Source organism: Rhincodon typus, chromosome 22, assembly GCF_021869965.1.
Source record: "Rhincodon typus isolate 14 chromosome 22, sRhiTyp1.1, whole genome shotgun sequence".
NCBI lineage: Eukaryota > Metazoa > Chordata > Chondrichthyes > Orectolobiformes > Rhincodontidae > Rhincodon > Rhincodon typus.
This window is the reverse complement of record NC_063353.1, coordinates 6,147,979-6,162,854: the sequence shown is the minus strand read 5'-3', so window position 1 is coordinate 6,162,854 and position 14,876 is coordinate 6,147,979. Positions and strand designations below refer to the sequence as shown.

Below are 14,876 nucleotides of genomic sequence, written 5' to 3'. Positions count from 1 at the left end.
GATAAAGCTGCCATAGTCCTACAGATATAGGGCTGCTCACTCATAGACAGAGAGAGAGGTGGGGGCACTGGAATGATAGAAGGACTGTTGTTACAATTATATAAGGTTTTGGTGAGACCATAACTGGAGTATTGTGCCCAGTTTTGATTTCCTTACTTGAGGAAGGATGTGGTGGCATTGGAGGCAGTTCAAAGGAGGTTCACCAGGTTTTTGATTCCAGGGATGAAAGCGGTGTCATGCAAGGAGCATTTGAATAGTTTGGACTTGTACTCTCTGGAGTTCAGAAGAAAAGGGGCAACGGGGGGGGGATCTGATTGAGGTATAGAAAATGCTAAAGGGGATTAATAAGGTGGATGTTGAGCAGATGTTCCCCCTTGTGGGACAGTCTCGAACAGAAGGTCAGAGATATAGAGTGAAGGGAGGGAGAAGGAGAAACTACTTCTCTCTGAGGGTTGTGAACCTGTGGAACTCATTGCCCCAGAGTGCAGTAGGGGCAAAATCAATCAACAGATTCAAGAAAGAAGTAGATATGTTTCTGATAAAAAGCAGGATAAAGGGCTATGGAGAGCAGGCAGGAGAGTGGAGTTGAGACCAGGATAAGATCATCCATGGTCATGTCAAATGTTGGAGTGGGTTCAAAGGGCTGAAATGCCTATCCTGCTCCTAATTCCCATGTTCCTGTGAGAGAGAGACAGAGAGAGAGAGAGAGACAGAGAGGAGAAAGAGAGATGAGGGTAGAGAGAGAGGGTGTGGGGAGAGAGAGAGATGAGAGATGACTGATGCTGGTTTAACCTGATGCGAGGGGAGAGATTGAGGAGAGTCCTCCTTCTAAATACGAGCTCTACACCCACCCTTCCCACACACAAACTAATTGCAATGACTTCTAATTGCACCCTGCTCCCAGGTTATCTTTTAATCGCACCCAGCGAACAAGAGATGTATAAACCCACAAGGGTCTGGGATTTTAGCACACAATTGAAGGCAACAGCAAGCAGGTTCTGTATGGAGTGTACAGGTTACCAGAGCGGTTCTGAATGCTGTACTGGTTCAGCTCTCTGCAGCTGCTGGGTGCCATCCTTGTAGCACACTGTGTAACTTGGCTGTGGGCACTGTGAACAGAGCAGCCTGCCATATTAAACTGTTGATTGCATTTGTGCGCCAGCTGCTCCCACCTCCTTGTTGCAGCTCCGGCCTGACACCCATCAGACTTCCTCCGAGTTCGCTCCTGGCCGCCCCCAACGGAATTCTCCAGGAAGCTTCAAGTTGCTGACCTTCTGGAGATCTGAGCCCATACCCCTCCTTTCCTCATAACCCTGCACCTATACCTTGAACTGTGTCCTTTTCACCCACAAAGCCAGCATTAACTGTTGCCTTTCCCCTCTGCTAAAGCTAGTCACATAAGTCAGTGTTTCCTTTCTTGATTGGAGACTTATGCAACTACAGCCTACTCTTTTTCAAAGTAGTGCCATGGAATGTGTTAAGTCCACTTTAGAATTCCTACAGTGTGAAAGCAGGCTATTCAGCCCATCGAGACCACACTAACCCTCCAAAGTGCATCCCACCCTAACCTACCCCAGTAACTCTGTATTTCCCATGGCTAATGTACCTAACCTACACATCCCTGAACACTATGGGGCAATTTAGCATGGCCAATCCACCTAACCTGCACATCTTTGAACTGTGGGAGAAAACCAGAGCACCTGGAGAAAACACACACAGACACAGGGGGAAGAATGTGCAAACTCCACACAGACAGCACCCAAACATGGAATTGAACCTGAGTCCTCAGTGCTGCAAGGCAGCAGTGCTAACCACTGAGCCACTGGGAGCAGACAGAGCCTCAAGCTAGCATCACAATGGAAAGAGGGCCCCTCTGACAGTGCAGCCCTCTCTCAACGATGCACTGAGGTTTCAGCCTAGACTGGAGTGGGGCATGACGTTTCTGACTCAGCTGCCAACTGAGTGAAATGCAACATTTTCGTATTTTGGGGAGGCGGTATTGGCACTGAACACTCCCAATCCCATAGGCGCGTCATAACAGCATTCTGATTGAAACTCTCCACTCAGCTCCATGAGGAAGCATCACGTTTAGCTGCAAAGTCCCTGGAAAATCCTCCAACAATCCCAGCTGCCAAGATAATCCCTCTGCCCAGCTCTACTTATAAATGGAGCCAATGCCACCTGACAAGACTTTGAATGGTGATTCAGTTCCCACACATCGTCAGCTCAGTGAACCTCCAAACCTTGACCAGAACATGACACTTGCATAAGTCCATGTATCACTAACAATTATTAGTCACCTTTCCTCTTGCCAACATCCTCCTTTCTCTCGGTTTGAGTTACGATCATGAATGCTATTTTGGGAATCATCTGAGGAGAGAACATTGGCACCATTGTGCCACACTCCTTCAACACATGGACCGCATGAAGTGTGCTGTCTGTCAAATGTCCAACGTGACTGTAAGAATGGAGTGAAAGGCCCAGTAAAAGTGCTCCTCGTCCACTCCACAATACCTTATCTGAAGGATAAGAGGCTTGAGGCAGATCCCAGGATTCATGTGTTGCCTGGGAGCAGTATGCGAGTCTCACAATGAGATCACTGCCTCACAGGGCCTTACTCAATGAGTTCCACCTCTGAATGAACACAGCTGCCCTCCTACTACTATCTGAACTGCCAGAGAGATAACAGTGACCCTTTTGTTTGATTCTGCTCAGTTCCTGCTGCACACTCAACAATGAAAATGGGCCAATGCAGGACTTTTATTTTGAAAGCTCATCAATCCAAAATATAAAGATTAACATTCACTCAATCCTTTTGTTCCAAGTGAATTTAACCTCTTTGATTGGTTTACAATTGTTCCCTCACGATCACCACACATGACTTTTTTTGAATCTCCAAAGAATAAGGGCCTACTCTGATTTCATAACATACTTTGTAAACGGCTGTCACTTCTGGTACTTTTTAATTGATTTCTGTTCATCTTTTCTCATTTACCATTTTGGGGTCAAAAGCTAAATCTGGTTGTAACGTGATAATTGGTTGGCAACAGTAATGAAGTGAATTTATATAACACCTTAAACATGGTTAAAGCTGCCAATGGGCTTCCTGAGGGTATAATTGGTCAAATTTTGAGCCTCAGCCATGTTAAAGAGATGTCAATACAAGTGATCAAAAGACTGGTCAAAGACTGGGTTTTAAGGTCTAGAGAGTATTCATAGACTTAGGGAGGTAATTAGAGAGCGTAGGACCCAGAAAGCTGAAGGCACACCAACATTGAACTGAGGGAAGAGGCCTGAATTGGAGGCATACAGAATTCTTAGAGGGTTGCAGGACTGGAAGGGAGTTACAAAGACAGTGAGAGGGGAAGCCATGGAACTGCAACACAAATCCTGAACAACAAAAGAGAATGTAGAAATATAAAGAGATAAAAAACACAAATTGGCATGACAATTTGCTGTGTTGGAAAAGGCCATTTTATAGATTGACATCTGCCCTCAAAGCACTATCGCTCTACGAGAAAACTTTATCTATCAATATCAAATTTCAACTGTTCGGTCCCCTGGAATCTTTGTAATCTTTTGCAAGCTGAAAGAAGCAGCCGAACATCAGAAGTATTCCTTTGGTCAAGAACCATCACAGAGTACCGTATTAAGACGAGATTTTGTTTGTATGTTAAGGGCTCCTTAGAAGCTGTTCAAAATGTCAGCTGAAACCTCAGGAGCCTGTGCAAAATGTCAGCCGAACACATGCCCTGCTTCTGCACAATAAACCAGTTTGCCACTCATTGTTCTATCCCTTTATTGCTGATGATAGTTGCATATTGTCGCACTGTCATGTTGCTTTTGCAACGCGCAAAGCAACCTCCTTGGGTTTGTGCCAATTCAGGACTATCTGATCTCAACCGCTAACCTTCTGAAAACAGAGACTGCTCGACTGTAGCTGATCCTCAGTCATGGTGCTCTGCAGGGTATTTGATGCCCTCCCAAGCTCAACTTATGTACTTGGACATCACGCAAAGCCTGACTGCAGAGGTAATTAGTGGTGCAGCGGTAGTGTTCCTTCCTCTGAGCTAGAAGACCTGGGTCCAAGTCCCACCTGCTCCAGACTTGTGTGTTAACATCACTGAACATGTTGCTGTGCAAACACGAAACAAATGGAGAATTTTCCTGGTCCGAGCTTAGCATTTAGATGCGCACTTGTGACACCAAGGCTATGAGCCAAGTGCTGGTAAGTGGGATTAGCATAGTTAGGTGGCTGTTTTATGACTGCCTGGAGATAACGGGCTGAAGGGTCTTTTTTCTGTGCTGTGGATCTCTATGAATCCAACAGGTCCTGACGTCCTAAGGACAGAGAAGTTGTCAGTCTTTTCTAATTAGTGGAAATTATGGACAGAAAAACATTGCACTGTTACATTACTGAGATTGGCCAACACACTGAGTGGCCATTGCACAGTGGCCAAGGTCATTGGTCAACTTAATTGTGACCATTCATATCACAAAAAAGTTCAAGGATTGTTGAGCAAAGTTTCTTGAGATACTGGAGGTGCAGCACTAAGGCAACGACCTACTGGTGCTTCGAAAAGGAGCGTGCTTGCTCTGTACCCAACAACGCCATTGGTATCAGCTTTGCCAACTAATAATGGGGAGGAGAGTGGCATATTGGCCGCTGTTGAGATGGTGGATGCTGTGACCCCCAGAGCGCGATGGCCCCAGGACAGCACAAGCTGGATCATTTTTGTTAGGCCCTGACCTCCTGACCCTGCAAAAACCAAACCAAAGTCTGGCTCTTTCTGATGTCTTGGCATGGAAGCAGTTTGTGTGTCTGGCACAGATACCAATCAGTTCTGACCTAAAATAGCCAGCGAAGACTGATGGCATATCAAATGACGTTTGCCTGAAACAGGCAAACTCTTTGGACGACTCTATGTGGGCCCTTTTTGAAATGGAAGAAAGGGGTTAAAATTGATCGCAGTGGCTCTCACTACCCAGAATGCACCTTGAACTTTAACCTGTGCCATCGGTCCACTGGATATTATTGGGAAGCCTGAGAAACTGCTAACAGGATCCACGTGGCAAATGTCAAAATAATACAAAGCAATCTTTCTATTAAACAGATATCACACAGGTTGAAAGAAAGGCTTCTTGTTTTTCACACAACACCAGCTCAGTGTCTAAATATATCTCCAAATATGAGAAACCAGTCTCCATGAGATCAAACAACACTCTGCTATTTGTTCAGAAGGAATAATATATCATCAGAAAACCGTTACATTATTCAGTAATAATTCAACACTGATTTCTCAGTAATGTGATAATTCACTCTGTTTCTTTTGATTTCTCTTGCTCCCTGGCTCGCTTACTTTTAACAGAATATCAAAGAAAGCGAAAACAAACTGTGCAATCATTTCATTCTGACTATAAATTAGAGGAAGAAAGCCTCCTGCTGAAGATAAGAGGTTCATTTTTGGTTGTCACAAATACTCAACAAATAAAGATGATTTTTGAGGGTCAGATCGTTAAATATTCCTCATGACTAGCAGGCCCTGGTAAGATTCAGTTGGAGTTAACAGGGGTCCAGTAAATCTCCATTTTAGAATGAGATCATTCAAAGATGGATGTTCTATGGCTGTTCCCACTGTCTCCCTTGAAGCTTGAAGCTCTTTGCTGGAACAACGTATTGCAGTCACTTCAGTGATCATACAAGCACCTTTCTTGGCTCTTGGGGAGCACTGGGTAGTGATCCTGCCTCTGAGCCAGGAGCTCTGAACTCAAGTCCCACTCCAGAATTTGACAACCAAGGAAGCTGCATTCGTTGTGCTATGTTTGAAAGGATTTCGAGAAGATTTCAGAAAAGGACTTTCAGGGTTCAGAAAAGACTTACAAGGATGTCGCCAGGGATGGAGGGTTTGAGATATAGAGAGAGGCTGAATAGACTGGGGCTATTTTCCTGGGTGCGTCGGAGGCTGAGGGGTGACCTTACAGAGGTTTATAAAATCATGAGGATCATGGATAGGGTAAATAGCCAAAGTCTTTTCTCCCCAGGGTAGGGGAGTCTAAAACCACAGGGCGTAGGTTTAAGGTGAGAGGGAAAAGGCTTAAAAGGGACCCAAGGGGCAAATTTTTCATGCAGAGGGTGGTGCGTGTATGGAATGAGCTGCCAGAGGAAGTGGAGGAGGCTGGTACAGTTACAACAGTTAAAAGGCATCTGGACGAGTAAATGAATAGGAATGGTTTAAGAGGGCCAAATGCTGGCAAATGGGACTAGATTAATTTAGGATATCAGGTCGGCGTGGACGAGTTGGACCGAAGGGTCTGTTTCCGTGATATATGACTCTATGACTCTGTAAACAGCTGGAGTATCAACTTGTAAAGTCTTCATGGCGATGGCAGATGGTAAGAGGGGGAGATATTCCTGCTCAGCTGGAACAAACACTGGAGTCTCCGCTGTGACCCATCCATAGTCTCAGACTATCATATGCATAGGTGCATGTTGCCATGGTAACGTGGACGCCACAAGTGAGGGGAGATGAGGATAAAATCACTGGAACAGTAATCCAGAACCCACTGCAGCTGGTAGAAATTGAATTCAATTCTTAAAAAGCCTGGAACTCAAACGTTGAGGTGGCACAGTGGCTGAGTGGTTAGCACTGCTGCCTCACAGCACCAGGGACCCAGGTTCAATTCCACCCTCGGGTGACTGTCTGTGTGGAGTTTGCACATTCTCCCTGTGTCTGCGTGGGTTTCCCCCAGGTCTGGTTTTCTCCCACAGTCCAAAGATGTGCAGGTTAGGATGGACTGGCCATACTAAATTGCTCCATAGTGTCCAGGGATGTGCAGGTTAGATGGGTTAGCCACAGGAAATGTAAGGTTACAGGGATAGGATAGGGGGCTGGGGATGGGTGGGAAGCTCTTTGGAGGTCAGTTTGGACTTGAAAGGCTGAATGGCCTGCTTCTGCACTGTAGGGGATTCTATGTTTCAAAGGTAGTCCATTGGTGACCATGTAAGCAATGGAGGGAAGGAAATCTGCTGTCCCTTATCTGGTCTGGCCTACATGGAGCTAAGACTGACAGCAATCTCGCTGCTTTGTAAGAGCCCTCTGGGCAAGAAGTACTGGCCTAGTCTAGATCCACGACCCAATAACCAAAAAACTTCAATACACCTTCACCAAAAGTGAAGCCCACCTGGCTGCTTCCTCTTCCCTTGAGGTACTGAGGCCACAGGAGCCAATGTCCTCCTTATTTACTTGGGCTGAGATACCCACTGACTGGAATTGGAAGAGGCCCCTTGAGAGGTCAAACCATCGAGGAAGCTTGGGATCACTAATCTGAAATAACACTGCAATATTTACCGAGTAAAACCCTGCCTCAAAAATATATTTCTTTTCAGAGGAGGACAATAGTACAAAAAAAACGAAAGAACTGCAGATGCTGTAAATCAGGAACAAAAACAGATGTTGCTGGAAAAGCTCATCAGGTCTGGCAGCATCTGTGAAGGAAAAAAAGAGTTAATGTTTCGGGTCCGGTGGCCCTTTCCTCAGGACAATAGTGACGGCTGAGAAACGGAGAAGGAGATAGATTGACAGAGAGAGAGAGATAGAGATTGGGAGAGAGAGAGAGAGAGAAAGAAAGGAGGTAAATCTGAGTTTGTAATCCACCATATGCTGTGTTCCAGTCTCAGCTGCCCTAGTGAGCTGGGCTCAGGCCAATCACTTTCCACACAGCGAGGGTGTGGAAAGTCAGACGGGAGAGTCAATGCAGCATACTTCCTGGGAACTGCGTACAAAATGGCAAGGGCACAAGCCTGGAAGTCATTCAGCTGCTTGAGCCTTCAGATGTCAGGGGGGTGCTACCTGAGAACACAGTAACGTTCCTGAAGACGAGAGAATGCAACACTGGAACAAGCCAGTTATGTAGATTCACTCAGGTACGGGGTGGTTTCTCATCCGTTGCACATTTTAAACGGTGCACAGGAATTGCTACTCCAGCCGCCGCTGTTGTTGGTGCCTTCAAATCTACTTCTCCTTTCTATGCAGCAAAAATTCCCAATTAAAACGCCCCTTTTAAAGAGCTACAGAACGTAATTCAAACGGGTAATCCTTACCGTTCTTCAGCAGCTGGGCAAGTTATCTCTGTTTTGACATTAAGGAGGCTGTTTCTTACTGACAAAATGTAATTTAATTTAGCAAAGTCAAAGAATAAGTGACTCACAAAAAGAATTACATGGTTGTTATCTGTCAGACTGTCAGGAAGAATTACACGGACATTATCATCTTAACTATTCAGGCTGCCTTTTGTCTTCTGAGGGAATGTTGTTTTTCTTCACACTTATTAATTAATCACATCTACACATGGCTAACATTCTTCTACCTGACAACGAAACTTCAGTCTCAGTGTTGCTAAGTACTGTATTTAATTACAAACTGTTAAGCAAAAACTGGTCACGATCTTTGGCATATTTCTGTCAGAGCCTTGTTTGACAAATTGTTTTGAGCGAAAGAAATAATAAATCAATCACCGAAGACATGGGTGGAACGGCTGCTAATCAAAGGCATCACCTACCCAGAATCTTGCTGATGTTGGAGTTGTGCATGTCAGGGAAAGCTTGCAGAATCTTTCGTCTCTCATCCTTGGCCCAGACCATGAAAGCGTTCATAGGCCGTTTGATATGGGGCTCATTGCTGCTCCGACCGCGAGCTTCCCGATAGATCCTGGGTTCGGAGACACCTGCATTTCCTGCCAGTAGCAGCGGATAAAGGAAAAGGTTAGTGCCAAGCGCTGAACCGTTCTAACCAATGCTCTGACTGGCGGCTATTGGTGGGTAGCTTGCTGCATGCAAAGGATGTGGGCACCCACCACACATGCACTTGCAGAGCCTCAGGTGGCACTGCCAGTAAGGGTGCACATCAAAGGACTGGATGCCAGTTGATTGCTGCCCCATCCAAACAGCTGGCTGTCTCATCTGTAATGTGGGTCACTGCCCTGTTCCCCAGGTGAAGCAGTGAGCCAGGCACTGAGTGAGTGGGCAGCAACAATTGGCACCACAGTAATGATATTCAATGGCACCCATTCCCAGCACAGTGCAGGTGGGCAATGATGGTCTCAGCGTCACTGACTTCCTGTTCCAAGGCGGTGGAGTCATAGAATCCCTACAGAACAGGAAGAGTCCATTCAGCCCATCAGATCTGCGTCAACCCTCTGGAGGGCATCCCCCCCCCACCCCTGGGGGATTGAACTCGGGTCCCTGGCGTTGTGAGGCCATAGGGCTAACCACTGCGCAGCTGTGCCGTTCGCCCTTCAAACAGCAAAGGGTTGCATTTGCACCCAGCCTTTTTCAAACAAGGTACAAGTGTTTCAAGGTGTTTCACAGGAGATTTATCAGACCAATTGGACACTGAGCTGCAGAGGGATGCATTCAAACAGGTGGGTTAGGGGTGTTGGTTTTAAGAAATGGAAGGACAGAGAGAAAGAGAGAGAGAGAGTAAGAGGGAGGGGTTTATGGGAGGCAATTCCAGAATTTAATGTCTAGAGTGTTGCAAGCATGATCGCCAAGATTGCAGTCAAAGATGTAGAAGTGCACAAGGGGTTGGAAGAATACAAGAGGGTTGTAGCCCTGGAAGAGGTTTATGGAGAGGAGTGGGAGAGAGCTCTGGAGAGAGTGAATGCAGAATTCATTCTGTCCATTAATGTCACACAATCCAGCCACCAACCACCTCAGAAATCATGTCTCATTAGGGCGCAAATCAAAAATAATAGCCAGACATCCTGGTCCTCTCTGGATCAGTATTCGGAAATTTCTGCACAATACCTGGAGGAGTGCCTTCACCAGGAGAACAGTAGTGCTCCATGGGGAAGGATCACCACTATCCTCTTTGGGTCGTTAAGGATGGACAAAAATACCGGTCTCAGTAATGCTGCACACACCCCAAAGGCAGAATAATCCTGACGCCCAGAGGTCAATGCCTGTATTCTCTAGCACCAAGCAAAGCTTTTCTCAGAGTTTAAGTCTCTACATTGATTCGATGTGCGCACAGCTGGATGAAACAGCCAGATATGTCAGCCTCCTCAAAGCACATGTTGAACTTCAGAAGAAACATAACTTGTCATAGACAGTGGAGAGGGTTCTGATGATAAGCCAACTTGACCTTCCTCGTTTCGAGTGTTAATGATTCCGCAATGCTCCACTTCCTCAAAGTCACTCACGAGGCAGTCGAGTTAAAGTTCGAGTTGGGTGATTACACTCACTGCCTGCGTATGATGGAGCCACAGTGCACAGCCAATCAGTGTTTCAGCCACAAGGAATAGACCCAAATGCAAGTCCCCAACAGGAAGTGCACGGGTCAATCAACCAAGTTCTGGTGCTGGCTGACCAATCACAGAGATGTTGAACTTAATCAATTACAAATAATCCCATCACCTAATGATTCCCCATTCTTTCCACAACCCAATGTCTTGGCTACAATTACTCAGAACATCCCTGGCCATTCAGCCCAAAGAATATGTGGTCCTCTACAGCCTCCTTTATCTCTGTTCCCTTCAACCTTTTCCAGCCCCCAGTTCTACTTTATCTCTGTTCCCTTCAAGCTTTTCCAACTGCCCATTAAATGGACCTATACTATTTCCCATTCAGCACATTCTACATTCTCTTCACTCTCCGATACAAACGATTCTTCCAAACTCCCTATTTGATTTCTTTCATGAATCAATGATTCTAATTTGTTCCCTAATAAACAGAAACACTCTCTCTGTGTCCACTCTATCAAAACATGTTTTTTTTATTTTAAAGACCTCTGTTAGGGTCATCCTCTGCTTTCTCTTTTGAGGAGGAGAGTGAGAATATCTATAGTGCGGAAGCAGGCCATGCGGTCCATCAAGACTGCGCCAACCCTCTGAAGAGTGTCCCAGACCCACCCCCACGCCCATAATGACCAGAGCCAATCCACCCAACCTACACACCCCTGGACACTACAGGCAATTTAGCATGGCCAATCCCCCTAACCTGCACATTATCTAACCTGACTGTGGGAGGAAACCCACACAGACATAACATGAATGTACAAATTCCACAGACAGTTGCCTGAGGCTAGAATTGAACGTGGATCCCTAGCACTAGGAGGCAATAGTGCTAACCACTGAGCCACCGTGACACCCCAACCCTGTTCACCTACATCCGACAGGTGTAACTCCTGTTCTGATGGGTCTTAGCTTCACTAATCTGTCCTTTCAGAAGAAATTCCTGTGTGTTATCTACCTTTGGCTGAAAAACCGATGTGAATCTATTTAACTGCATATAACATCCACTGATAACTGTGTCCCTGATGAGTTGCTCAACAGCAGAAGCAGCACATCTCCCACACGTTTCCTACAACGGGGCTATCATATCTCACAGGCAAAAGTACTGTCAACCCCTGTTGCACTCTATCTCAAGTCACAAGGTCTTTATCCTGGCTGTGAGTACATTGCTAATTGGTTCCTGAATATATCAATAAGTGCTCAGTGTGTGTTTCTTGTTTAGTAGTGGATGCAGTATTCATTTTTCTATTTCCTCTGTACTTGCACGTACCTGGTTTAAATCTGCTAGCTTGTAAATCAGTACTGTAGCTTGAAGCTTTTCTTTCAATTTTGATATAATACTGGGTTATAAATCTCAGATCTTCTCATTGTTTTCTATTCTGCCATGGTACTCAGGTATGTTAATATACAATGAAGGCTAGAACTTCCTTTTAAATGCCACTTTTGCCATTAAACCTCATAGGAGAAATCTCACAAAAATTTAGTTGAAAACTGTGACATCGATGGCCAAAAGATGTGAGCATAAAACGTGCTTCTCTAAGGCAGGAACACGCAGAGCACGCATTCGATGAAACTTGATGCTGGAAAGCCCTTAAGTTAAATGAAGCCGTAATTCAAAACAAAGGGTACTAACCATCTGCCTCTCCGCCCACAGTAAAATCCACCATTGCGTTCCCAAACTTTCCATCTTCTGGTCGCTTCTCAGTTAGATGCTGGGCGAGACTTTCCAATGATGTCTTCTCATGTACCTGTAAATGAGAAGTGTCCACTTGTAAACAAACCGAGCGGTGTCTGAATATAAGATACTGCAGTGTTCTGGAATCAGAGATTCAAAACAATTTCTTCAATTGTGGCCGAATTTCATTTTAGCTGCTTTTTTAAGCAAGGGCCATTTTGAATAATAAAATTGGATTTTGCCTCTATATATTTGATATGAAATTGACTTGTTTTTTTTCTGGTGTGTAGGTAGCAATGTCAAAGCTGCAATTACAGCTAAATCCATGTTGCTCTGATGACAGGAGGGGATTAGGAGTCAACTATTTCATATGGGATCAGAACCACACTTAAACAAAGCCAAAATCAGGGTAACACATTGCTTTCCGAAAGGCCCTGGTGGATTTTTAAATCGTTCAGTAGCTTTTATGATCCCATTTCATCTGAAGCCAATTCACAAGCTGGACTTTAAAAAAGACCAAAAAATGACGTCATAAAATAGCTTGGAAATTAAGGAAAAGCACAGAAACTCTGAATATTCAGTTTTAATTTAATTCAATGTATTTTTCCAACTGCTGCCTACCCAGGCAAACTGCATCAGTTTTCTTGTAACAGTTCTGCAAACTCGCAAGCCATGTGTTTCCTGTATTTGTCTATGTCATATAACATAGTTTTTTAAATGTGTGATTTATTTCAATACTTGCTTTTCAGCGCAAAATTCGAAGAAAGCTCACAGAAATGAAGAGCGCGTGTTGCACCTCATTCCTCCGAGAGTTCGTCGATAACTGTTCTTCAGTAATAAACATTATGACCAAGTAAGAAATGCAAAGTGGAGCCCTTCTGGCAATTGTCCAAAACTGCTTGGGAAATCTTGGCTAAGGTCTCTCTCTTAGCACAGCCGACATAAGCCGTGACTCTCTCCCAACGTGGCTGTTTCGCCATCATACAATCCACTCTCTTAATTCCAAGGGACACACACTTGAATGGATATGCCAAGTAACTGGTTTAACCATCCACCATCAGGTCTGCAGGGAAGATATAAAGCACTAGTGCATTCTGCTCTTGTCTGATAAAACTGCCGTTATTTCAGTGTCATTTTGGAACGTACAGATAGTCCAGTTGGGTTTTGTTTCTCTCCTGCAAGCTGTTTTCTAAAACATCTCTCCCCTGTCTCCTCCACCTTCACCTCCAACTACTACGAGGGAGAACCTCACAGATGTCTATGGTTGGTGGCTTGACTGCTTCCATGCTTCCACTGGCCTAACTTTCCTCTAAATCACCCCACCCTGATTTCTCTCTGGTCTCACCGTGTTTGTGAGACCCACCTCTTATTCCTCCTCGTCGTGTTCCCACTGAACTGCCGACCATCCAGCTTCCCTTCCTGGTCTCCATGTTAGCTGATACAGTTAATCACTGAATCCCTGCAGTACGGAAGCAGGCCATTTGAGCCATCCATTCCACACCATCCATCTGAAGACCATCCCTCCCAGATCCAGACCCCTACTCTATCCCTGTAACCCTGCATTTTCCATGGCTACTCCACCCAGCCTGCACATCCCTGGACACTATGGGTAATTTAGCATGGCCAATACAGACACAGGGAGAGTGTGCAAACTCATCACACACAGTCGCCCGAGGGTGGAACCGAACCCAGATCCTTGCCACTGTGAGGCAACAGTGCGAACCGCTGAGCCACTGTGTTAATGATTTCCCAACCATGGGTTGGCCATTAAATGCGCTGGATCGTCCCTCAATCAGAAGACAACAACTAATCCGATCACCCTTGCAAACCACCAGCACCCCTTCCTCTCCAAAATCACTGAACATGTTGTCACCTCCTAAATCCAATCCCATCCATTTCACATTTCCATGTCTGAATTCTTCCAATCGTCCCCGCTACAGAAAGAAACAAATTCACAAACTGTATCCTATGTGACTCTGATGAAGCTGAACTATCCATCTTCATCCTTCGCAACTTGTCCGCAGGGATGTGACATTGTTTGACCATGCCTGCTCCCTCAAAGACCTCTTCACTCTTGTCCAGCTTGGTGGGACTGTACTGATGTAACTCCATCTGGATTTATCTAATGTCAACCGTGGCTCAATTGGTAGCACACTAGCTTCTGAATCTCAAGTTCAAGTCTAAGACTTGAGCTCAAAGACCAAGACTGACACACTAGTGTCGCTCTGTGCACTGTCAGAGGTGCTGTATTGCAATCAAGCAAGGTCCCATGTGCCTGATGGGGTGAATGTGAAATATCTCACAGCACTATTCTGAAGAATGGCAGGGGAGATATCCCTGGTCATTAACATCATATAAACAGATTGTGTGATCATTATCACATCACTGTTTGCTGCATGCAAATTCACACTGGTGTGCAAATTAACTGTTGCCGATGACTTTAAACTTGGAAAAATTATAAACCATAAGGACGACAATTCAAAAGGACATTGATAAGTTGATAAAGTGTCAATGCAGAGAATTGTGAGGTCAGAAGAACATTGAAAGACCATTGAAAATAAGGGGTACAATTATAAAGGGGGTGCAAAGGCAGAGAAAGCTGAGTGTCAGAGAGTGTATGTATGCAAAGATCATTGAAGGTGGCAGGTCAGGTGAAGAGTGCAGTTAACAAAACAGAAAGGGTTCTCCGCTTTATTGGTCACGGCATTGAGGTGATGTTGAACTAGTCTGAGACACTTGTTAGATATTCATCTGATGAAGGAGCAGCACTCCGAAAGCTTGTGATTTCAAATTTATTTGCTTTATTCATTCACAAGACAAGGGCATTGCTGGCCAGGCAGCATTTATTGCCCATCCCTAATTGCCCAGAGGGCAGTTAAGAGTCAACCACATTGCTGTGGATCTGGAGTCA

General features: G+C 45.2%; 1 protein-coding gene across 3 annotated transcripts in view; it reads right to left on the bottom strand.

Moving 5' to 3' along the window:
* Positions 1 to 14,876, bottom strand: part of sox5 (SRY-box transcription factor 5) — a 384,119-nt gene that overhangs the window by 11,624 nt on the left and 357,619 nt on the right. For all 3 annotated transcript variants that reach the window (XM_048610486.1, XM_048610485.1, XM_048610484.1), the window contains 2 exons: positions 11,924 to 12,038; positions 8,560 to 8,733 (listed from right to left, as the gene is read on the bottom strand). In XM_048610486.1, coding sequence (XP_048466443.1) covers positions 8,560 to 8,733; positions 11,924 to 12,038 — 289 coding nt within the window. The remainder of the gene's footprint in view (positions 1 to 8,559; positions 8,734 to 11,923; positions 12,039 to 14,876) is intronic.